Source organism: Mercurialis annua, linkage group LG4 (genome assembly GCF_937616625.2).
Source record: "Mercurialis annua linkage group LG4, ddMerAnnu1.2, whole genome shotgun sequence".
Lineage (NCBI taxonomy): Eukaryota > Viridiplantae > Streptophyta > Magnoliopsida > Malpighiales > Euphorbiaceae > Mercurialis > Mercurialis annua.
Genome location: NC_065573.1, coordinates 32099608 through 32126023, shown reverse-complemented (window position 1 = coordinate 32126023; position 26416 = coordinate 32099608). Strand labels below are relative to the sequence as shown.

The window sequence follows — 26416 nt, the reverse complement described above, 5'->3', positions numbered from 1 at the left end:
TCCTACCATTAATTCCTTTTAATGGAAGAATATATGCTAATATAATAAATAATATTTAAAAATGTATCTTCATTAAAAATATCATAATCCTTTTTTTATATTATTTATTTAGTAGAATGCTCATTATTATAATTAAACAGAATATTGCATTTTAAGAATTCTAAAACATAGTATTGTTGATAAAAGGTTGTTAAATGATATACAAAACTAGATAATATTAATAAGATAATTATTAAAATAATGTGCTATAATTTTTCTATTATTATTTATATGGATGATAAAATAGAAATTTTGTTATAAATATACCATTTTGTTTTTATTTTAATACTAGATTTAATATAAACTATGACATTGGATTGAGATGTTCTAATAGTGGGCAAATATTGGTTTACATTTGGAAAACATTGTTTTATAATGTACTAAACAACTGTATAATGTCTACATCTACGTGAGTGGGTTGTTCGAAACATGTCTGTAACTGTAACTAAATGGTTGAACCAAAAATCGACCCAAAAGCCTAATTTGACAAAAATATATATCCTATATATGAAACAAACTAAGCGACTTCTAGACCAAGAAACCATATGAACCCCAAGCTTATTTTTCCTAGCTATCTTTTTTTTCTTTCGATAAAAATAAAATCTAACTAGATTAGTAATTAATATTAAAAATATAATTTTACATTAAATCATCTGGGGTGACATGATTCTCTGAAATTTGCACTTAAAACTTTAAAAATGCTCTTTACTATGGCTATCGTTTTTTGGGTGAATGTCACCGTATAACACAGTTTTTTTCCTCTTTGATTTGAGACAAACTATAAAACGTGTCAAGTACTAATAGCACGACCTTTCATTATATGCCATATAACATAAATGTCTAAAATGACGTCGTTTTAGTCGTCCGTACGATAAAAAACATTATTTAAAAAAAAACATAAAATTTCATGCCGGCGTTAGAGAATGAAAAGTTTTGAAATGTTGTTCTAATGGATGAGACACTTTTTAGTTTGTGCTTAAAATTAAAAAAAACATAAAAAGTCGTACTACATGATGACACTAATACATTTTTTTATCTGCAAATGAAATTTTACTTAATCCATATAATCAGTAGTTGGTTTTCCCATTTAGTTAGGTCGTCATTCAGCTCTTTTAATTTTTTTTAATCAAGTTATTTATCTAATTTTTAAAATAGTAAAACATTAAACATCAATTAATCAACTCAGTTATGTTAGAAAAGAATAATCAAATGATTAGTCAGTTTTCTGTTGACGGAAGAGTATAGAATACGAGGACCCACATAGCTGACGTGGAAATGAAGGAAAGGCAAAAAGCACATGGCTGAGATGCCACGTGGCATGCATGGTGATTGTAGGCGGTGGTGGGGAGGAGTTGGACCCATACGTGTCCCCAGGGAAAGGGTGCAAAGGCATGCACCATTGTCTCCAATCTTTAGTCCCCACTTCCCACTCCTTTCTATGTCCCTTATGTTTCAGCTTTCAATTTACCCTTCTAAATTTGGGAACCAATTGCTAATTGCATAATTAATAATGATTAAACAATTATTGATTCTGAAATAAGATCAATTTATAAAGTTTTAATATTTTAAGTGTTAGGTGAGATTTTATATAAAATTAAACCTACTTCAACTATTATATTATCAGCGGAGATTGAGATACAATGATAAAACTTTTTCCCTTTTAATCAATAATTTTTTAATACGAACTATGAAATATAGAGCAATTTGAAAATGAAAAAACTAATTTTTTATCGTCTTAATGAATCAATGGCTCCGAGTCTTGTACCTAAAAGCGAATATATATCCAACTATTATTTAAAATTTCTAACATATTTGCGCACATAAATTAATTACCATTAAATTATAATATTACAATTTGGAGCTGAATTGAAGTTGTTAAATTCAAACTTTAAAATATTGAATTAATACGATACTATGTCAAATAATGGATCAGTAGAAAAGTTTAAATTATTAAATAACTTTATTGTTTCTAATTACATGCAATTATATCGTTTAATTATTATACACCATGTAAAGAGATTTTTCTTAATTAAAGATATTTTTTAAACACCAATCCGATTCTTATCATCCCAAAATGTTACAACAATTTTTGTACCATTTCTAAAATCTGCACCCTCTCAATAAATACAGATAACGAACATGTGAGAACAAAGCAATGACCATGTTCTATCGATATGTCTCCTTCACCGTTCTCACCGTCCTTTGACCTTTGTCTTACCTCTAATTTTTTTCTTATTTTCTTATTTTCTTATATATATATATATATATATATACTAGTATTGTCTTACGTGCTACGCACGTGGCTCGTAATGTAACATATCAATAATTGTTTAATTCTAAATTTAAAAAATTAAAAAAAATAGTTAATTAGTAGACTAATTAAATGTGTTTAAGGGACAAATAATTATATTGAAATAGTATCTAAAGAACTTTTTAGGAAAACATTACATTTTATATAAAATAGCGGTATAAAAATAATATTATATTTTATTTATTAAAATACCTTAAATATTGTGTGGTGAGATGAGAATCAATTGAATTGAGAGGAGTAGTAATGAATGATATCTCTAACTTTTTATATATTTTTTTTTGATAATTGAGGATGGGAGCGCCTGTAGGAGGATTTGAACCCACGAACTTTAACATTTGCTGCCCAGCGCTTATACCATTTGAGCTACAGCTCGTTGGTAACTTTTTATATATATAATCTAGGCATAATGGTGTAAAAAAACTAAACCTTTTTTGATTTTTTAAAAATATATCCAAATCTTATAAAATTTGTGAATTTATTCAAATATAACAAATTTGTTGTAAATCTATTTATTTTTTCTAAAATTGATTTAAATATGCCTACAATTATGATTGAATGTGTGATTTTTTTTAAATTGAAATAAAAATTAATTGTTGGGATGTCACATGGTTTAGATAAATCAATTTTATTGATTTTGAAAAATTGAATCGATATCCAATGAATTAGAGTATATCGAATGGTGTTTTTTATTTTAAAAAGTATTTTTATAAAATAAAAAGTATCTTAAAAATAGAGAGTGATATTTCTAATTTCACTCCAATAACTCTCTAATATTTATTTCATACTCTCTAAATTCACTTTTTATTTTATTTTATTTTTATAAATAACAATAAAATATTAATAATACAAAATTTATTTTTATATTTATAATAATATAATTTTTTTTATTTTTAATACAAATAAAAAATGTTATATTTTAATATAAGAAAAACTAACTAACTAATTTCTGAATTTAAAATCTTATACTTGAGAAAATAGAGTAGTCATTTTCACTCTTTACTCTAAATTTAGAGAATGAAGAGTCTATTAGATTTTTAGTTTGTTGTCAAACTCTTTAAAAATAAAGATTTTGATAATTTTAAAGAGCCATTCGGAGATACTTTTAAAATATTTGAATATATTTCTAAAAATCAAAAAAGTTTGACTTTTTAAAACTGTTGGCCTATAATCTAATAAATTTATACTGATATTTATTTAAATTGATGCAGCTATATGCTATTATATCTTTGTAGAGTTATGTACAAAATAGACAAAAATAATATTTATATATAAAGTTATTTCTTTATCAGAGATAAATCTTTTCATGTTGTTTGTTAGCGGGAACTATTAAAAATTAATTAGTACTATTATGCATTTTTTGAACCGGCAAAGTGAATGACATTATATAGAGTTTGTATATTATCATATTATACATTAATTATAGAAAATTATAGATATAATTTTATGTTATTAAAACGTAAAAGAGCAAAAAGAAATAGGAACAACATGATTTGTCAATTTGAACTTTAATTGTTTGTACCATTTAATTTTATTCAAATGTAAAGAAAAGGAAAAGGAATAAAAATTTAAACGTAAAAGAAGCAAAGAATAAGGAATAAGAGGAGCTGCCAAGGTGAAATTAGGTTGTTTGTACAGTAAGATAAGAAGGAGAATAATTAGGAATAAAAAAAATCTATATTATGATCCAATTCTATTCAAAGTAGGACTTTAATTAGAACATAACTTTAATGATTATTTAAATAATTAATTAGTTAATTACTATAAAACCTTTGTTTAATAAGAAATTTAAAAGGACCATTCGGTAAATTTGTCTGTCCCCCCCCCATCCGTGCTTTTATATATAGTATAGATATATATATATATATTGAAAGGTAATTTTCTTATATATACATTATCATAATTGAGCATGCATATGTATTATGGAGTGTATCTTTTATGGAGATCATGATGTTGTGAATATATTGCATATCAAGGCAAAAATACATTAATAAATACGTTTATAAATATTAAGTATTATTACGTGCAATGTTTATTGCAAACACTATATAACTACACTCTTACTAATTTAATTATGTATTAAAAAATTATGTTTCGATAATGTGCTTTCATATTTAGAAAATCAAATCACGAAGGATTTCTCTTCATATAATTGAAGATATATAAAAGAACATGCATCATAACCATCAAATTATAACCTTGCTAGGACATAGAAATTAATTAAGTTGATTGGTCGTCACTTTGTTTGAGGAGATAGATCTACATATATAAGAATTATAAGGTCAGCAGTTAATTGAAGATGAACAAAAACTGGTCATAAGAAATGCATGGAGTAGTATAAATTCAAAGGACAAAGAATGGAGTTCCTCTGTAGAGACACATGGGTAGGACAGGATCTTGAATATTTTCCTATTCCTTTGTATTTTTACTTCTCTATTATCATATATTGTAAGAAATCTTTGATGGATTGGGTTTATTTTAAATTCATGTCAAGTGGTGTTCATGCTGATCTTTATTTGCAATATATTATAATTCAGTCACAAGTTAAAAAAACTAGATTGATCCTTTACTCTAAAAACGGCCAGTGATCAAATAAGAATGAAATCATACGTAGTCACAAATGAAAAGTTATAAATTCAAAGGCTCTGTCTACGGATAATATAGCATATGTATTTCCAATTGATCATTCAAAATTACTGCTGTTAAATAACAAACTTAATGGAATAACTAGCTTTTAACTATTCTCTTTATTTTTAGATCAATTTAGAAATAAATTATACAATATGAACAAGTTTTTTATTTTTAATTAACCAAAAAATAAAGAATGTTCTTCTTAATTGATTTAAAAATAAAAAACATTATTCTTAATTGATTAAAATAGCCGAGAAAAAAATTATTCGATTCCGAATCACAAATATAGAAACCGGATTCACCCTTTTGCTCTTTTTTTTTCCCACCTTTCACCTCCTCCTTTTGTTTTCTGTTTCCTCAACTGCATATTAGATAGCTATATATAATAGCAAATTGGTGTATATTGTTTTGTCCTTTTTGGGCGACCTGCGCCACATACAGTTGAATTTAAAAGAGAAACTGATAAAAGGTAGAGACAAGGGAGGCCCCTCGAATATCTTAAATTTCAATTTGAAGGTTAATTACAGAAACACAGGCATGTTCTCTTTCAGTTTCATACAAAACCCTGCATTTAATGCTCTTCTTTTTTCTTGCATTACAAATACTTTCACCCAGCTAACCTCATCAACTCACCAAACACCCTACTCTCTAAGTTTCTATCGCTTCCTCACGAGTCACGAGAATATTTGGCTTCAATTTTCAATATCAACCTCTAACTATGTCTCTTTTTCTTGTTTTTCTTCTGATATGTTTTTCTTCACATGCATGCAACGCTCGATACCTAGGGTTTACTCACAAGGATACTAAACAATATTTCTCCAAGGTACAAGAATACAACAATTCCTAGCATATATACATGTTATATAAAGTAGATTTAAGGCTCTTTTTTTTAATATGCATCGGAGTTTAATTTTAGGGTTTGATGCAGGATGTAGAGAAAGGAATCAGTCTCCACGACACTTCAATTTCATCAGAAATGAGCTCTCCAATTTCTGAGGAATTTGGAGTTCCAAAAAGAGAAAAAATCGGCCTTGGTGCAACTACTATGAAGCAAAATAATTATAAACATGGTGGTCATGTTTTAGAGGAAGAAGATATAAGCAATGAATCAGGTTATATTTTAACCTATAGCTACAGAAGTATTAAGTCAACAAATTTCATATATGTTCATAACTCATTTTTCTATTATTTGAAGTTCCTAGCTAATAATGCAATCAGTAATGGCTTCATTTGTCTGAAGATCATACATATATATATATATATAATAAATATACTTTATGCCTATACTATACCAAGAATCTATTGTGACACCTAATGTATTATGTATATACGCAAATCAATAAAAAATTTGATATATCAAATTTGTTTTCATTCTCTTGACTTTTTATTAAAATTTCTAGTTGTTTCGATTTCTAACGATAAATAATATACCGTTTCCTGCAGGAAATGAGCTTGTTATATCATCTCAGAAGGAATTGCAACAGAAGGATGAAATAGAGGTACATAAAATAATCTACTAAAGAAATAATGAGAATGGTGGTTATGTAATGGTTGTTAGGCAGTTATATTTCTGGTGACGAATCATGGCCCATATCTGATACGCCATGTCCTTAATGAGGATAGCATAAGCAGATGGTCTTGCACAACACCATGAGGACTTGCCTCTAAATTTTAGAGCAAGATCAACTAAAGATGTAGAACAAAATAACCAATTCATGTCAAGGATCAAATTCTGGACATTTTGATCATAGAATTAACTCTAATATTATATCAAATAATTATTGGTAAATATTTTTATATACCAGCAACTATATATGGTCATTTTGCTAAATATATCATGATTTTAAAATCGTACGAGTTTGATCCATCATTTATTCAAGAGTGTTTATCCCATGCAACCGTTGCGCCACGTCATTTTTACATCAAGCCAATGAGCATTTGCGATAGGAAATCTTTTAATTATTACTTATTTTTTTTATCATTCAATTTTCCACATGGCTAACGCACAATTGGTTTGTTGCACGAATGACGTGGCGCAACGGTTGTGTGCAATAATTTTTCTTTATTCAATATAATTCAAGTATACCCACAACTCCTTTGGAGTATCAAAACGTCACCGTTTTGAAAATTTATATTGTTATATAAAGATTTAATTCATGTTTCAAAAGAGCTGTAGGTATATATTTGACACATCTTGACTAAATGATGAATTAAATTAGCGCTCTTTTAGAATTGCGGTATATTTGACGAACATACCATATATACTTGTAGGTATATATAAACATTTTCCCATAATTCATTCATTCAACAGTTCAAGTTGTTAGATGATACTTTAACAATTGTATTATCTTCTCTAACATACTTCCATACATATAAAGCACATGTTCACTTTGCATTGTGCCAAAAATTTGACTAATCAAAGTATCAATGATCTATTTTTTTTGATCTTAGATATTATGATATCTTTTTGAATTCAATTCACTTAAAAGTTCAAACTGTTGGGCGAGACTAACTATTTTTTTATTATCTCTAAAAATATAAAACAAGTTAATAATGATAGATAATTTGGCCATGGTATCAAAAGTCTGATTTTTTTTCTCAACATTTTGGCATCACATGATATAGAGATTTTAAACCCTAATTAATAATCATGTCCTTAATGTATTTATAATATAAATCTAACATAATTTGATGTATATATGATTGTTGTGTAGGGAATGAAGAAGCAAGATAGATCCATGGTAGAATCAACAGAAAGTGATAATGAAGAAGCTGTAAAGTCAAATGAAAATGACATTGCAGAAGATGTGGTGGTTATGGATTATGCACAACCACATCGTAAACCACCGATCCATAATGAAAAATCCTAGATTTAATTACCAATATTTTGCCCTATGTACTTAGTTATCTACGCTGTGACGATAATATTGTATACTATGATCAATGGCATATGCATAATGTAATAGAATTTTCTTTTTTGAGAGCATCCTTGTCTTAAATTATTATTGTCTAAAATAAATGTTGCTGCAAAAAATAGTCATATATGTTGTGTTGTACTGCTATTATCGTTGAGTGACTGCATGAAAAGATTTGGTCGGAGGAAGATGATGATGGATAATGAGTTTGTACGATGTATTTAGACTTTTATGTTAATGAGTGAATAAAAGTACTAGACATGTGTGCCACCATAGTAGAAATTGTGTTTTCATTCTGTTCCTGTAATGAATCACATAGGTTATTCCTAGTTAATGTACTCTATATATAGCTAAGAAGCTGGTCATTTAATTTCATGGAAGATAATCAATAACTAGTCCACTTATTTTAGTTTTATATCACAAATTCGGAACAATCGACTCTAGATATCTAACTTATTACTCTATTTTATTTTGATGATCGAATTTTAATTTGTTTCATTTAATTTTATTTAAATAGAAGTTTTATAGCCAAAATGATCACGTGTAGACGAATTTTGACACTTGACAATCGTTTTTTATTTATATTTTGCCATTTCAGCCAAATTATGCATCCATGTCAAAGTTTTAGGCAAAATAAAAATAAAAATTCGGCTGCTACATACACTTTTTACTAGAAAACCTCTCTTTGAAATAAATTAAAGTCTAGTAATCAAATTAGAAAAATTTAAAATTTGGTAAGAAAATTGAAATGAATCAAAATTGAGAATATGAAACTTTAAGATTTGCATATACATGCACTTGTTTTGCTTGAACTAAGAGTACGATAGTGCCACGCATTATATAGTTGCTCTCTACCAAATGACTCTGGTCCATGATTTATATCAAAAAATTCAAATTAATCCTAATTGATCAACTAATGTCAAGTAGATAAAAAAAATTCTCTAATCAAATACTCCCTCCGTCCCATAAAGATAGAAAAAGCACTCATTTTACAAGAATTAAGAAAGTAGTTATTTATAGGTAACTTGTGATAATTTGTCTAAATTACCCTTTGTAATCAATTAGTTATGTACATTTCCCAAAGCCACTTTATTAAATATAGCACTTACAACTCATTTTTTTTTATCTTTTCAAAATATGCATTTAATGTTTTATGATAAGCATGTAGGGGTATTTTGATAATTTTTGACTTAACTAACTCCACTTTTTCTATTTTTATGGGACAAAAAAAGGTGGTACTTTTTCTATCTTTACGGGACGGAGGGAGTATGTTATATTTAAATTCATTTGACAAAAAAGTATAAACTTCTAGGTAAATTTGATCTTAAATAAATAAAATTGAACATAATTAATCATGCCATTTAAGATTATGGACCGGGAGACGACGCTCTAGATATCTCTGACATGCATCTGCATAAATTAATATACGCAAAACTGAAACAAAACTGTCAAACTGTTTGAACATCAATCAATAGCAATAATTTGAAGAGCATTTAAATTCATCAGTAAACTGTAGTCATTAAATTCATTCCATATGCAATATGATGGATAACTGTTGCATATCAACTAGTTCACTTATGACATAAATTAGTACATGTCTACCTATAGTTCAATGTATTGCAGTTAGGGCTTTGAGTTCGGTTCAAACTGAACCGAACCGAATTTCAAATATTTCAAGTCAAATTGAATCCAACCAAACCATTCAATTCAATTTAGTTTTTGGTTCTGTTTGGATCAAAAGTGAGCTGAAACTCTTTTACTTCCAAAACCAAACCAAAAAGCTGAAATTTTTCTTATAATGCCAAACCGAACCAAACCATTATTTTGGTTCGGTTTGGATTGGTTTTTGCACACCCCTAATTGCAGTTGCCTTTTCCTGCTATAAATATCCAATGCAACTCTTCCAATTTAATGCCTCAGAAAGCACCAAACGAAGAGACGCATCTCTGAAGATTACCAACTTGAAAATTGAAAGCCTGAATCCTCCATAGAATAATTTGAAGGATATGTCAGTTCCCTAACTTCTGGGTCCCGCCCCATTCGTCATTTTTCCGTTATTCCAGCAATGGTTTCTTTTGGGTTTAGCATGTCCCACTACAGCTGAAAATGAGAGGTTTAGCGATCTTAATAAATTCTGAGGTTCTTATGCCAAGCTTCAGATCAACCTCTCCACCACCCAACCAGAAGAAATCTGGATTAAGCTTCGCAATTGCTTCATCTAAAATAACCTGAGATGAAAACATTATGATCCAATTAACAACAAAGCAGTGTGAAACATATAAACCTCTACTCCTCATTCTGTATCATCTCTAAGTGTGCAAATACATGCATCCTTATATATGCATGAATTTATAAATATGTTCATTTGTCTGCGTGGTGTCACGTTACCAATCAAACAACATATTCCGAATATTCATAGCACGGGGTACTTACATCTCTATCTCATTTGCCTTTCTGGTGAATATTTTTTCATTGTCACAACATAACAACTTTTAAATTCACATTGTATATGTCCCCTAGACAAAATTTTGGATGGACAAAATCACAAACAGACACACCTTCACATCAAACAAACTTTTGCTGCTGCAACACGTAGCTAACTAATTCTAAGGAAAATCCAATATTTGTATTCAAGTGGCAGACTGGCATAAAACAATTGATCAATGTAGTGGACCACCGTATTAAAATTCTAATTTGATAGCAATGACAGGTATAATAGTTGAAGCAATGGACCACCAGATAGCTGGCATGGCAGTCGAGGATTTGATTAACAAAAGAAATTTCAAGTTACATTTTCTGATGCTTATAAAGAATAAATTTCTCCACTTTTCTCAACAAAATTTATCAGGTCATTCGGCAGATTCTGTGTATATAAAATTGCCACAGTAGCTATAAACAAGAAAGGTATAGGTAGTTAGGTATGCGGCTAGGCAATTTATAGCTTTTGGACCAACTTGCTCATGTTGCTTCATGCAAGACATGACACTGTATTTGTATTGTCTGAAAAATAAGTTCAAGTGTATGTGTACTGCAAAAAGACCTTAAGAAAGTTTTGAAAGATGCGCATCTTAAGAATTACATGTGTTTAGGGAAGCAGATGAGCAAGTAATTTGCTCAAAAGAAGTCCAAAACAAAAAAAGGCGAGTATAACCAACTGAATTTTTGCACTAAAACAACACGAAAAAACAAAAAAATGCATCAAGTCTAAGAGCTATAAAAATCCAAGCTAATTATAAATTTATGACTCAAGTAATGTTGAGTTAAAATAATGCATATGGTTCCCTTATAATTCACATGAGTATTTACCGGAATGTCAGTTTTCATCCCAATACATGTCACTGCATTGTGCTCAAATCCAGTCAGCTGTATAGATGTCTCCTCAGGAGCAAGCCTCACTGCGTAGTTAAAAAATTAATTTGCTTCCTTAAATAGAAACAGAAGATGTTTGAAGAAGCAACATTTTCAGTTTGATCCTCAAGAAAACAAAAAGAGAAAAAAATTGCAGCTAAATTAGAAATAATTATTTGGTATAGATATGCAATATGCTTGACAGCATTCCATTAACCTTCCAATAAAGCATTTCTTAAAAAAATTAATTCTCCTTTTCATATTCACCATAAAGTGCCTTACTCTCTACACAATGTATATCCACATGATAGTGATTGTTGACTATGAGTCTATAATCTCTTTACAACTAAATTTCACTGTTCTATAAACACACTATACAGGAATTATATCAGATCTGCCTTCCTTTTTTGAACATGTGAATATCAAGGCATTAATTAGTCATAATCATGCTTACACTGGCATTTCTCTTTTTCGCACAATCATGTGCATTTGCTATCATTGTTTTTGACAATAAGTACATAATGGCTGGCTATGCACATTAACAAGGGAACACAATTCTTTTGAAGCAAACAAAAATGTGCTGGTTGTTGTCTGCAAGTCATTTTTCTTAAAGAGACAAGGAGTCGCTACATCTTACATCTTCAACATTCAAAATGTAATGTGTGAAGAAAATTGGCATATTTTTGAGAAGTTAGATTAAATGTTGGGAATTGATGTTTATGTTTCTTACAATAAATTTTGTATGTAATAAGTAACTTAAGTGATATTTTGATGCCTTCAGAGTGTCATGAAAAAATGAGAACAGTATAACATTATGTAATACAAATTTTTGAAGAAACATTACACAAAATGTTTCATCACTGAAGTGTATGAAAACTTACTGTTGAATTTCTTTTTAGCTATCTTGCCGTCATTGAGTGCATAAAGATAGTTTTTAACAGTTTCAGCATTAAACCGAGCAGTATACTGCAATAAAGTAGATATCAAAATGTAAGTTGCTCAAGCATCTTTTTGAATGACAAACTGTTAAAAGTATATTTGGAAAGTAAACATGGTACCTGAACAACAACAACATAATACTTCGAATTATTGCGATCGCTACAATCAATTACATTGGACGGGGCCTGTGTGTTAACCTGAGGGAAGCAAAAGTTAAAGAACTTAATAACAAAATTCAGAAAATCAACAGGGCGACAATGTTTCAAAACTTATGGTGTGAGACAAAGGATGAAATTTCAATGTTGAACTACTTCGAACATTTTTTTAACTGCTTCTCTTAAGTCAAACTGAAGTAGGCAGTGTTGATTTCATCCCATGCACATTGTTATAGTCATTCGTTTACAATATCAGATCTTATTGAACACCCCAAGTCCAAACCTAATGACAGATTATAATTTTTCAGGTAACAGCATTTGCAAAAGGCAATAAGTTGATATGTTGTGGGTACAAACTTCCAGACAGTAAACTCTAGACAATATTTTTCTGCATGTACCATGCATAAATTACAGAAAGATTTTATAATAACAGACTGCTAAAGATGTTATTAGGATGGTCTGAGACTCTTTAACATCTTACAAATTATGACTTTTTTCTCTCTTATATTAAGAGCCATAAGGGGAGTGACCAAATCTTTTTTTATTCAAAAATGAAGGTATGAACTCAAAGGTTCAACCTAATTATTGATGTTGAACAAATTCATCGTCAGCCTTGTATATCTTTTTGGTTCATATTTTCAATACCCGTAGTAGTTTATGTGTGTGATGGGTATTTCTTTCCCAGATTTATTTTGTTCAGGGACTCTAACCACATGGTAGTGAGATTTTGTTTATGTCGGCTAAACACATCCTAAAGTATTTATACTATTAACTTTCATTTCATTTGGTCCTTAACAGATATTTTGCATTTAACTAGTTCTTTAACTATTTAGTTTATACACTTGTGATTCTTTTTTGCATGAACTCCCGAAGTTTCATGCCAATCAAAACGACGACATTTTTTTATAATACCGTCCACATAAGGACCACAAGAGGACAAAAGAAATAGTTAAAGGACTAAATAAATGAAAAATATTTATCAAGAAGGACCAAGTAAAATAAAAGTTAATAGTATAAGGATTTTATGATGGATTTTGCCTTTTATTTCCAGTGCCAAAAGTTTCTATTAATTCATTTACCATATTCAAGGTCTCCTGGTTTATATAGACTGTATATAGAAACATATATATACTGAGGCCATGATCCTATTTTTGGACATTTCTAATCCAAGTTTCACGGATGTAAGTTTAAACATTACAAAAGGTCCAGCCATGTGTCATATGTTTATTTTCAAGCTTGTTACCTGAATCCCACCTAGTCCAAATTATTTTCTCACTATTCCGACTAGACAACGTCGGACTAGCGCTAATTCTTTTTTTGTCTACATAAGAGAATAGAGAGAACTTCTATCATACCACAGAATGCACCAACAGTATAATTCCCTCTTTCAGGAAATTCACCAACCAAATGCCACAAATTTTGAGACAAGCTATCCCATCTCAGAGTTACTGAAAAAAAAAATTAAAATTGTACTTATAGGATCTTCAATTTATCGAAAATCAATCATGTAAGAACACAAATGATCATCATGACACCAAGCAACTTATTACTCTTTTCTCCTCCAACTTGTTCTACTATGAGCCAGACACAACTTAGGCTAAAAAGACCTATAGTCCAAATCAATAAACTCCAATTTCACCTCAATGAGTGAATATTCAAGAATATGTATGTGGAAGGCCATAAGATCTATCATCTCTCTACCATAAAAAATGTTATAGAATCAAGACAAACCGCGCAAATGCTAATCCTCCTCTCATAATGTGCCACAAAAAACATTGTCATTCCAATTGTCTATGTATATATGTTTGCAACAGCATATATTATCGTAACAGCTGCTTACAAAGTTCTGTAAGGTTACTTAAAACCAGATCAAACGATACAAACAATTGTCAAATCAAATGTGATAATTCTTATTTCCCTAAAAATTATCAATATTCGAAAAATGCAGTCATTTTTTCAACATCAGATTGTCAATTCAGCTTAATTATTTTATGAACTTAAAATAAACAGTGCAACATTTACAAAATATAAATAAATAAAAACTCAATAATGGAGTAAATCATTATTCATCAAATAAAAACCATTACCAAGACGATGCTCTTGCACAGGTGATCAACAGAGGCAGCAGATAAAACGTCACGCCGTTCTTCAAGAGGGCAATCGTAGTAATCAGAGGGAACTCTTTTGAATGCGAAGTCATTAACGCCGTTAGAATTAATAATGGCGGAAAGGCGAGCTTCAGTATCAGTGTCGTCCTCTCCGTAAACGGAGGTAATATCGGAGCTAGCATTGCGAGTGACACTGTTTTGGTGAGGCAGCAGAGAGCGCTCAATGTTTGAAATTCGGTGTAGAATTAAGGTCTGGACTCGCTCCAGCTCTGCTAATTCTGCTGCTGCTGGAGGTTCCATTTTAAGCGACGGAAATCTATGATTGTGAGGATTAATTTCTGTAGATCAAAGAAGGGCCTATTAAGAAACTCTTACGAAAGGCTTGAAAGGGCCCAATAGTGTTGGCCCAGTATAAAAATACAGAATCAATTCTTTATATTCATCAAATACTATAGTACTTTTGTAATTAAAACAAATTTACTTAAAAAGAAAAAAAACACACCAACTTACTAATTACAATCATTCCGATCCATAATAGTTTAATATTTGACTATTTCATATAGTAAATTTTATAAAAGTAATAAATACATCTTGATTTACATATAATTTTATAAAATTGTCTATATTGATTATTGCTATTTTCAGATATGACTAATCTTTTTACATATTATAGACCCAAAAAAGTATTTAAGGAGTATTATTGTACATAGAAGTTGATTATTTTTAATGTATTAGGAAATAATAATGTGGTAAAGTAATGTTATCTCAAAACCTGGTTCCATCTCTAGAACTGATGAAAAATGAATTTGAATAAGAACCTGGTTTTAAATGATATTTGTGGGCGGGAGAAAGATCAACTCAGAACCTGTTCGTCAATGTGTCACCTTTTGGAGAGCAGAAATGTTGGCCAAGAAAGACACCTTGTTGAACAAAATGTTTTACAAACTTCACCTTTCCACAAAGTTGTATTTTCAAAGTCGCAACATTAAATTGATCAATGGCCGTCAAAATCACTGTAATAATATTCTAGTTCAATAGTTTTTCTTTTAATTTATTTGAATATTTTATAAAATTTAGGCTAAACTTTTTTTGCAGTTATTAAACTATATGACTTTTGATTATTTAATTTTTGATTATTTTATTTTTTTTAATTTTTAAACTTTTATTTTTTGGTCAACTGAGTTTTTTAAGGACTGAAAAAGAATCTATTTGCTGAAGAAAATAAAAATTTAATGATCCAATTGTCGAAAAAAATAAAAAATTTAAGAACCTAATTGCTGAAAAATATAATAGTTTAGAGACTCAATACGGCAAAATAAAAAATGAGGAATCCTATAATAAAATATCATATAATTTAGAGACTTCAAAAAAGATTTAGCCTATAATTTTTTGGTAATTAAATGTCTAATTTATAATATTTATAAGTTTTGTAAATATTAATTTTTTTATAGAATTTTGAGATATTTATAAATTACATCAGTGAATTAGAAATTAAATTTATTTATGAAGTAAATTTAAGGTACAATCAAGCTAAACAAGTAGTTTAACTAGATTTCAAATTTTGATCAGATGTGGAAAAGATATATCCAATCCCCCTCTAATTTAAAAAATTAATTATTTCTTTTGATGAATAAAAAAAATAATTATTATCATTAGATAAGAATAAAAATATCATTTTTCCTCTAAATTTGAAAAAATTAGAGAAGATATGAGATTATTTTTATTTGGCTTGATATATTATTTAACCCTTAGATTTTATCACTTTATTCTATGCGACTTCTAAATTAATTTTTTATTCTATTGGACCTCTTAACTATTTTTTTGTTCTATTTAACTCCTAAACTTTACCATTTTGTTTTTTGTGACCTTTAAACTAATTTCATGTTCTATTAGACCTTTTAACTATTTTTTTGTTCTATTTAGCCCCTTAACTATTCTTTTCTCCTGCCCGCGAAACTCCTCCGGAGATAAAAAGGGGATTAAGTATCCCGCGTAGTGTTCTATTTAAGAGCCATTTTGCCTATTGCATATTTAAATTTTTAATTTTTACCCATTTAACCTCCTCAAAAATACAACTTTTTCAACCATATTATATGTACAATAAATGTTTAAAAGCATATAAATTAATTTATATAGAATGACATATGATTTTTTTTTAAAAATATATTATTTTAAAAATATTTTTATAAATTGTTGACGACAGTATAAATTAGAAAGAAAAGGGTAGAAATAAATAAAAAAATTTAAAATCGTTCAAATAATTAAATAATATTACTTGTTGAACATGTAAATGTTATTTTAGTTGAGGGGTTAGATAGAACAAATAGTATAGTTTGAGTGGTTAAATAGAATAAAAAAATAGTTAAGAGGTCCAATGGAATAAACAATTAGTTTAAAAGTCGCATGGAACAAAGTGGTAAAGTTTAGGGGTTAAATAGAATAAAAAAAATAGTTAAGAGGTTCAATAAAATAAAAAAAATTAGTTTAAAGTTCACATGAAATAAAGTGGTAAATTTTAGGAATTAAATAATGTACTAAGTCATTTTTATTTAGATTCTTGATCTTGTCATATTTTTCAATAGATTTTTGAAATCATGAAATGGAAATTAGTATTTCACTAATATTAAATTCAAATCAGAATCCTCTCAAGTTGATTGAACATTTTATATTCAATCAATCTATAATGGATGGTTCAAATTATAAAAAATATAAAATACTTTAAATTAATATAATACTATTCATTTTTGGAGTGATGCTAAATAAATTTATAAAATATATCCATTTTTTCAATTTAATTACGAATTTTAAAACGTCTCAATTGTATGAAAAAAGTTTCATTTTTTCCAATTCAATGCATATACTCACATGACACTTATTTATTGGTGTGATTAACTAAGATGTATATCATTTTTGACAGTCACGTTATCATATTATGATCTCGTGTATCAAATTGAGAAAAAAATGAAACTCCCTACATACAATTAAAATATTTTTAAGTTCGTGATTAAATTGAGAAAATATATAATATTTATGAATTTTTTTATAACACCACCCCTTAATTTTATAAAAAAGAGTATATGATATTTCATGTTCAATCGATTAGTAAAGATACTAATCCTTAAAAACTCAACAACAATATAAACTAATACATACTAATATATTTAAAAATAATACAGCTTTGATTGATTCATAGTTGCAAATAAGTACATCAAATATATTTCTTTTTGGTACATGGTAAAGGTGATCGTGGACCGCTTCATATTATGAACCAACCCAAAAGGTCCAACCATATTCAACCTAAAGCTGGTTACATTTTGCATTAAAATCAAACCAGCATGGAACCGAAGGAAGTCCGGTTCGAGCCGACCTAATATTTTCTAGAACTGAAATTGTCGGTTCAAGTTTCCAAAAACCGGTTTTAATTTTGTCGGTTTTGATTTTCAACCGCCAGTTTCAATTTCTAATTCTAGATAGGATTAACGATAAGATCTTGATAGAATCCACTAAAACAACAACAATATCGTCAAAACATATATCACAACTAAAAACAACTTCGTAAAGGAGAAATTCACAACTAAAACCAACTCTCAAACGGATAAATTTATTCAAAACATAAAAATATTAATAAAATTGTTGGCGAAGCGGGAAAAAAAAGAAAGAAATTTTCTTTCTAGTTGAATTAGAGAAAAGGCAGAGTTTTTTCAAATTAAATGATTAGTGTATATCTATATCCTACTATATTTATAATATTTATTTATTAAAATTTATTATTTATTCTTTATTAATATTAATTATTAATTTTATATTTTTTTATAACAATAGATATGTTTATATGATTAATTAGTAAAAATCATGATATATAAAATAGATTATTTGTTCACTTTAAACATAACTAGTTACTTATTTCAAGTTTACTTTTATTTTTAACTTACTTTTAAGCATTTAATTTTTGAACTGATCGGAATTTTGAATAATGAATTGGAACCGATCGGTTCCAAACTGGCGTAGATCGTCCAAAGAGGTTCAGCGGATTTTAAGTACGTGAACCGGCAGTTCCCAATTGATACCGCCAATTTGTGAACCATGGGTGCCACCTTTGATCATATATGCATGGCATATATGAGGTGTTTTGGACAGTGACGGAGTTAGGATTTCAACATAGAGAAGGTCAAATTGCAATATATAATATATGAAGTAGGCAATCTTTAAAATTAGGGGGGGGGGGGGGGTGGGGTTTAACTTGTAAAATATTAAAAATATGGTGCTAATTTTAAAATTTTTAAAAATTTAAAGGGAATTATGACAGTCTCATGCCTCCTCCTCCCTCTGTCATTGGTTTTGGATGCATTCAACTAAATATCTTTTCATGTCCAAATCAATCTCTACTCTAGTCACATAAGTTTCTTAGGAGAGACAAAAATTCTGTCTTATTTTTTAAACAACTGCATATACGAATATAGTTTAAAAATGCGATTTCACTTGAGTAAAAAAAACGCCTTACCGGTTTATCTATCACATTTTTAAATAGACTAGTTTTTTTAGCCACGTGCTACGCACGTTAACGATATCTATATGATCCGTTATTTAATATTAAAAAATTATATCTTTTAATGATATATTATCATTTAAATTTTATTAGAGTTGTGTTTTTTATTTGTTTTTGTTTTATAAAATTTTAATTTCTTTTATTGGAAATATTAAAAAGTTAGAATTAAGTAATAAATTTAATTTTTGATATTATTATTATTAAAAAATGATAATATGATTGAAGCAAATTTATATTATTTTTTATTGTAAATAACTAATAAATATAAAAAATATCAAAGCTTTTACAGAAATATTATAATATAATTATTTAATATTAATGAAACTCGTCATATTCTTTTATATATATCTATACTATATATAAAAGCACGGATGGGGGGGGGGGGACAAGCACTTTTACGGTAATACCCTTAATAATAATTAAGATACTCCAACTCATACAATATTTCCTAATCCAACTAAAATTCTAATTTTCCTATATTGTAGATTTCCTTAATAATAATTAACATACTAATAAAAACGTTGGTAATTTGAAAATAATCAAAATTCTAAAATGTAGGATGTGATATGACAATTTAAATAACATTAATGTAAATTATTTACCTAAATTAAACATTGATAATTCGGAATTAGGAATCCTAACATACCAACATTAGTGGACTTAAATTAGACTCCTAATTTCTCTCAAAAAATAGACTCCTAATGTAATTAGATATACTCCAAAATAATACTACAAATTACTTTAAGAATAGTTATCAATCTTATTTAATTTTTATTTTCTAACGTGACAATTGTTTTTTATTTACCCCATATAATAATATAAATATTTAAACAATTGTATTTAATATAGTCATGGTCTTCATTCTTAGCTTTACGGGACAGTTTTTTTAATGTTTATATAATTTGTTAATTTCGTCAAACCCTTTTGAATTTCACGTCATAATTTTTTAATAATTAATAAAAGAGAGCGCTTGTGAAATTTACTTATCTCATCAATTAATTTATATTATTTCTACTTTTTATGAAATTTAAATATTTTAATCTTAATGTATGATTTATGATTTCCTTATTCTAATAGAATTCTATTTTTGAAATATTGATTATAATTAAAATATAATATAATTTTAATTATTAGATAAAATACATAGTTGTAATTATAATAAATTTATTTAATATAAAAACAATTGAATATAAATATTATTGAAGTCAATTGATTTTTAAAAATAATAATTTGAAGTATTATATTATTTCTTACAAAATTCTAACGAATTTAAAATTGATTTTAAAATAAAATAAACTGATAAATTATAATAAATTTAATTAAATATAAATTGAAGAGTTACATTACGAGCCACGTGCGTAGCACGTAATGCGAAACTAGTTGATATATATATGTGCAATTCCTTTTAGGATTAGGAATTTAACACATAATGATAGTTGTTACACAATCCCTTTTAATATTAGGAATTTAATACATAATGGTAGTTATTGCGATAATTATTCTTATATGTCACAATTAGGAATATCAACTCCGATAAAATATATAGAGGGTATTTTTGTCCGGGTATTTTTGTCCGTAAATGGAAATATCTCCCGCGAATACACTTTTATATTTGTTATAGATTGTTAATAATCTTATGTTGGACTTCATTTACTTAAAAATTTCTCGATACCAACGATTAACTGTAACCAGACAAATTAAGGTGTTCATCATCATGAGATTCTATTGCATAATAATTTTTCATATTTTGTGAGAAATAGATCAACTCATATAAGAGATGTTCACGAATAGCTCTACTTTAGGAAAGAATTAAAAACAAATCTACCATAGGTTTCCAATTTTTTCTGAAACGTTGAACCCCAAATATAGTCGATGCCCGGAGTCACGGCTCTGACTAATTCGAACCAATCCAGATACCTGCTCAATTTACTAGAATAATACACCTCCAAGCTTTTCCTTTCATTCCCTCTATAAAAAAAATCCCAACATTATTTCTTCATCCACAAACAAAGCATACATAAAGAAACTAAATTAATTTGAATTATATATAAAAATTTCTAACCATGCAAAAGAGTTCTTCAGCTTCCTCACTCGGACCAGATGGCCTCAACATATCTCAGCTCTTCTTCAAAACCATTCACAAGACTGCTCCACCATCCTCCACCAAACGCAACATCAAAATCTCCATTATCGGGGCCGGCAATGTCGGGATGGCCATAGCCCAAACCATCCTCACCCAAGACCTTGCTGACGAGCTGGTTCTCGTTGATTCCAACTCCGACAAGCTCTGCGGTGAGATGCTTGACCTTCAGCATGCTGCTGCCTTTCTCCCTCGCACCAAAATCCTTGCATCCACTGATTACAATGTCACTTCTGAATCCGATCTCTGTATCGTCACTGCCGGAGCTCGACTTATGGTGGGTGAGTCTAGGCTGAACTTGCTTCAGAGGAATGTGGCTCTGTTTAAGATGATCATACCTCCGCTTGCTGAATATTCACCTGATTCTATTTTGATGATAGTTTCTAACCCGGTTGATGTTTTAACTTATATCGCATGGAAGCTTAGTGGATTCCCATTGAATCGAGTACTCGGTTCAGGCACCAACTTGGATAGTTCAAGGTTTCGATTCTTGATCGCTGATCATCTTGACGTTAATGCACAAGACGTGCAGGTAAGGTTGCATGGAGTTTGCTAATATAGTAAGGGTGATTAATTATGAGAGTGACTAAACTTTCTTGTTACTTTTCTGTAGGCATACATTGTGGGGGAGCACGGTGATAGCTCAGTGGCATTATGGTCAAGCATGAGCGTTGGTGGAGTGCCAATACTGAGCTTCTTAAAACACCATCAAATCGAATACGAGAAACAAATGCTTGACAATATTCATAAAGCTGTTGCAAACAGTGCATACGAAGTTATTACTCTGAAGGGATACACGTGTTGGGCAATTGGGTACTCTGTAGCTAACTTGGCTCGCTCCATACTCAGAGACCAAAGAAAAATTCACCCTGTTTCAGTCATTGCCAAGGGATTTTATGGCATCGACGGAGGAGATGTGTTCTTGAGCTTGCCGGCGCAACTCGGTAGAGGTGGAGTCTTGGGTGTGGCTAACGTGCATTTGACGGAGGAAGAGGAACAACGACTCAGGGACTCGGCTAAAACCATTCTAGAAGTGCAAACTCAGTTGGAAATATGAATATATCTATAGTTAATCTTTAAGTTGCTTGTTTGCTGTAATTTTTTGTTAAAAAATTCTATCATTTGTTGTATTTTTTCTTCTGAATATATTTACGTGCTGTTGATATTATTATTAGCCTACAAATGCTGCAATGACATATATAAAAGTGGCATCCTAGCTATAGTTATAAAATAAATATTCTTTCATCTACTTATTGTTATTAGCTAATATAATAATTTTTTTCAATAATAGAAGGGATGGAATATTTTAGGCTTAACAGTGTAAAAAATCACAAATTTTAGCATGTCTTGAAATTAAACATGAATTTTTAATTTTGGCAAAATTAAAACACCAACTTTTGATTTTTTTTTTTGCAATTTTAACACCGATCAATTTTCTTTCAAAAAACTAGAAAAAAATGCTGATATGTACACCGTTTTAAATTTTTTGATAGAATATCAATTTCAAAAAAATATGATAAATTACAATTTAAATTAGAGATCATAAATTTGTTAATAATCCATCCAAAACTTTTTTTTCAAATGAATTCTGAATTATCTTACCATTTAAAATTTTAGTGGCCATGTCACCTGAAGAAATTTTAAAACGGTAGAAATATAAAAAAATATTGATGAAAAATAAAGTTTGTCAAATTTAAAAGAAGGCGCTGAAATAAATATTTATAAATAGCATAAATTTATTTATGATGTTTTAGAAATTTGAAATAAAGATATTTTAGTTATTATGAAAAAAAATATTAATTTTCAATATAAAAAATACTACTAATAGTTATTTTAAGAATTTCGTGTGCAACAAATAAATAATAATTATCGGAAATTTTTGTTATTGACACTTTGACCATTAATTTGTTGACAATTTGTGAGTACGTACTTACGTGAGTAACAAACATCTTCCATTTATAGAATTTCGTTAATTTGGAAAATTCTTGACCTAGACTTGGGAGGGACGTGGCTTTCAACTTTATTGTTTTGATATTTTCTTAGTCCCAATTCTGGAACGTTAGACCATTCAAAACCATTTCGTTTCCCTTCTTCCCCACTCCACTTTTTGACTACATTAATTCACTCATTTTCTCCCGTTTCACACACTATAATAAACCCCACGATCTCCATTTTCAGTTCACCATATCAAATTCAAACAAATTTCACAATGCATAAGACTCCTTCAGCATCCGCACTTGGCCCTGACGGCCTAGATTTATCAAAAATCTTTTTCAAACCGATCCACAACGCATCTCCACCTTCTCCCACGAAGCGCCGCACCAAAATCTCAGTCATCGGCACCGGAAATGTCGGCATGGCGATTGCCCAGACCATCCTCACCCAAGACTTAACCGACGAGCTCGTCCTCGTCGACGTTAATGCCGACAAGCTCCGTGGAGAAATGCTCGACTTACAGCACGCGGCCGCTTTTCTTCCCCGTACGAAAATCCTTGCTTCAACTGATTACTCTGTGACCGTCGGATCTGATCTGTGTATTGTCACTGCTGGGGCCCGCCAGATCGTGGGTCAGTCTCGGTTGGATTTGTTGCATAGGAATGTGTCTCTGTTTAAGAATATTATACCGCCGCTTGCTAAACACTCACCTGATTGTATTTTGATGATCGTTTCGAATCCGGTTGATGTGTTGACTTTTATTGCTTGGAAGCTTTCTGGATTCTCTTCGAATCGGGTTATTGGATCGGGAACTAATTTGGATAGTTCTAGGTTTCGGTTCTTGATTGCTGATCATCTTGATGTCAATGCCCAGGATGTGCAGGTTAGTCAATTATTTAAGGATTTTATCCCATCTTTTGTTTTAATTGAGCAATTTTTTAGTTAATTGATTAATTCATTTGTTTATAAAATAGTAATCATTTTTTTATCAGTCGGAAGGGGAAGCATTTGTGGGAGGAATTGAACTCACGACCTATTAGAATGTTGTCTGACGCTTATACTATTTGAGTTATATCTCATTAGTGTTTATAAAATAGTAATCATGCTTGTTTATGAATGCTTTTAATGCAGGCCTATATTGTTGGAGAGCATGGTGATAGTTCAGTGGCACTATGGTCAAGCATAAGTGTAGGAGGGGTGCCAATACTGAGCTTTTTAGACAAGCAGGCTATTGTGTATGAGAAGGAGACACTTGAGAACATTCACAAGGCAGTTGTGGACAGTGCTTATGAAGTGATTCGTTTAAAGGGCTACACATCATGGGCAATTGGCTACTCTGCAGCTAACTTGGCTCGGTCTTTACTTCGAGACCAGAGGAAAATCCACCCTGTTTCTGTTCTTGCTAAGGGGTTTTACGGCATTGATGGCGGGGATGTGTTCTTGAGCTTGCCGGCTCAACTTGGTCGAGGCGGAGTTTTGGGTGTGACGAATGTGCATTTGACGGATGAAGAGGCGCAGCGGCTCAGGGACTCGGCTAAGACCTTGCTAGAAATGCAAAGCCAATTGGAATTATAAGTGATGGATCCGGTTTAAGATTCGATAGTCCGAGTCCTTGCGTTATGGACCTTATGGTATAAGCTGTAGAAATAACAAGTTAGAATGGATTTTGAGGTTTATCCGGAAAGTCCATTCCGAACTTAATAAGTGGTCGAAATATCAATTTTAGCAGTTACTTATGCTGCTTGTTAATTTGTTTAGTTCTTCATCAGATGTATGGCGGCTTACTTCTTGTTCCATTGTCTGCCTTATGTAAATATGAAATTTAAATTAACTGAGATTTGAATTGCCCCCCTAGTAGTTAACATAGGGTTTAAGTAATTGTTATGTATGTTATGTTTGGGTGTTTGGATATTAATTGTCTCGCAATATTATTGGAGGTTTATATTTAATTGGCATATATTGGCATCATTTTGATGTAAGGAAGAGACAAAATTATACCCTTGAAAATATAATTAGTTATTGTATCTGTTTTATCCTCGCATCAATAATTAAGCAAAACTCAGTTCGATAACTAGTTTGTATTTGGATCAAATAAAATAATTAGTTTGACACATCTTTAAATATGAACTATTATAAGTTATATCTAAGAATACAATTAAAAGTTACAATTGACATATACTTAAACCTATAGTTAACTATTAGTTTGCTACTAGATGTTTTACACATCTTTCAAACTTTATAAGTTTTATGATTTTATAATATATAGCCATGAACTTTCTATCTAACTGAAACTTATCAAATGTTTTAGACAACTTTGTATTTTCGAAAAAATGAAATCAACTCCCGTTTTTTTTTTTTTTGGGTATTTTTTTCTAAAATCTCCTTTATATTTTGTTGATATTTGTGAGTTGAATAAATTCCATAGGATTGATATCTATTTGGTAGATATTTATTGATTTCAAATTTCTTATTTTGATTATACTTAGTTCTTTAAAATTGTCATTATCCGGTGATTAAAAATGTCTTCTTCACGGAACTGTGGAATAAAATTTATTACTATCATCAATCTCAAAAATTAGGAAAAAGTGAAGTTAATTAATAAGATCACTTGCAATTGATAAGTATTTTGCGGTTTGAGTTTATACAAGTTAGAAAGACAACTCTAATTTTGCAAGGGAAAAAAAAAATGAAAATTGGTGTATGAAAGCTTTCAATTATTGGCCTATCTTAGTTAACTTCGTGAAGGCTAAGAGGATGGCCCGGATTGTTAGTTGCTAAAGTGAAAGCCTATAATTATGGGCCTAATGCAGCACCCAACTTCGGCTTGTGAATTAAAGCTTACTAATTGATATTCCAAATTAAAAATTTATGATTATCATAATTTATTTATATTTATTATCTGTTCATTTTTTTATTATATAAAAATTATAATTATCAATACAATATAATAATTTTATTGTCCATTTGAGCTGCCTCTAACTCTGATCATTTAAATCTCGTCTCGTCTGTTGTAGTTACAAAATAAATTAAAATAAATATAAAAATAAATTAAAATAATTATTCAATAAAGTCTAACTATTTTTTATTGGAATTTTATTAGAACTGATAATATATACAAAATAAATAGTATCATATAAAATATGGAAAAACAATATTTAATTTAATTATTTTATTATTAATTAAACTAAATATATATTAAAGATAAAATGTAAATTAAAATTAATTTAAAACTTTCAAGTTCAAAGGTTAAGAATGATAATTCAATAAGTTTAGATGTGTGAGATTAAATAAAATATTTAAGAGTCAAATAGGTAAATTAATATAAATTCAGGAGTCAAACGATGTACTAAGC

The 26416-nt window shown here is 29.3% G+C and overlaps 4 protein-coding genes across 4 annotated transcripts; 3 read left to right on the top strand and 1 right to left on the bottom strand.

Annotated features, from left to right (window-relative positions):
- Positions 1 to 5472: 5472 nt before the first annotated feature.
- On the top strand, positions 5473 to 7959 carry LOC126678782 (uncharacterized). The gene is made up of 4 exons (XM_050373685.2): positions 5473 to 5801; positions 5907 to 6090; positions 6422 to 6477; positions 7693 to 7959. Exons 1-4 carry the CDS (start codon positions 5697 to 5699, stop codon positions 7846 to 7848), a joined length of 501 nt encoding a protein of 166 aa, XP_050229642.1. The 5' UTR covers positions 5473 to 5696; the 3' UTR covers positions 7849 to 7959.
- A 1432-nt stretch (positions 7960 to 9391) lies between these two features.
- LOC126676250 (uncharacterized) lies at positions 9392 to 14762 on the bottom strand. Its single transcript, XM_050370413.1, has 5 exons — positions 14423 to 14762; positions 12300 to 12377; positions 12123 to 12207; positions 11200 to 11288; positions 9392 to 10121 (listed from the first exon to the last, which is right to left on the bottom strand). The coding sequence occupies exons 1-5, from the start codon at positions 14741 to 14743 to the stop codon at positions 9975 to 9977; spliced, it is 720 nt and encodes a 239-aa protein (XP_050226370.1). The 5' UTR covers positions 14744 to 14762; the 3' UTR covers positions 9392 to 9974.
- A 6243-nt stretch (positions 14763 to 21005) lies between these two features.
- On the top strand, positions 21006 to 22209 carry LOC126678982 (L-lactate dehydrogenase A-like). Its single transcript, XM_050373915.1, has 2 exons — positions 21006 to 21661; positions 21743 to 22209. The coding sequence occupies exons 1-2, from the start codon at positions 21053 to 21055 to the stop codon at positions 22184 to 22186; spliced, it is 1053 nt and encodes a 350-aa protein (XP_050229872.1). The 5' UTR covers positions 21006 to 21052; the 3' UTR covers positions 22187 to 22209.
- Positions 22210 to 23159: 950 nt separating this feature from the next.
- LOC126678960 (L-lactate dehydrogenase A-like) lies at positions 23160 to 24914 on the top strand. The gene is made up of 2 exons (XM_050373882.2): positions 23160 to 23947; positions 24196 to 24914. The coding sequence occupies exons 1-2, from the start codon at positions 23339 to 23341 to the stop codon at positions 24637 to 24639; spliced, it is 1053 nt and encodes a 350-aa protein (XP_050229839.1). The 5' UTR covers positions 23160 to 23338; the 3' UTR covers positions 24640 to 24914.
- Positions 24915 to 26416: the final 1502 nt, after the last annotated feature.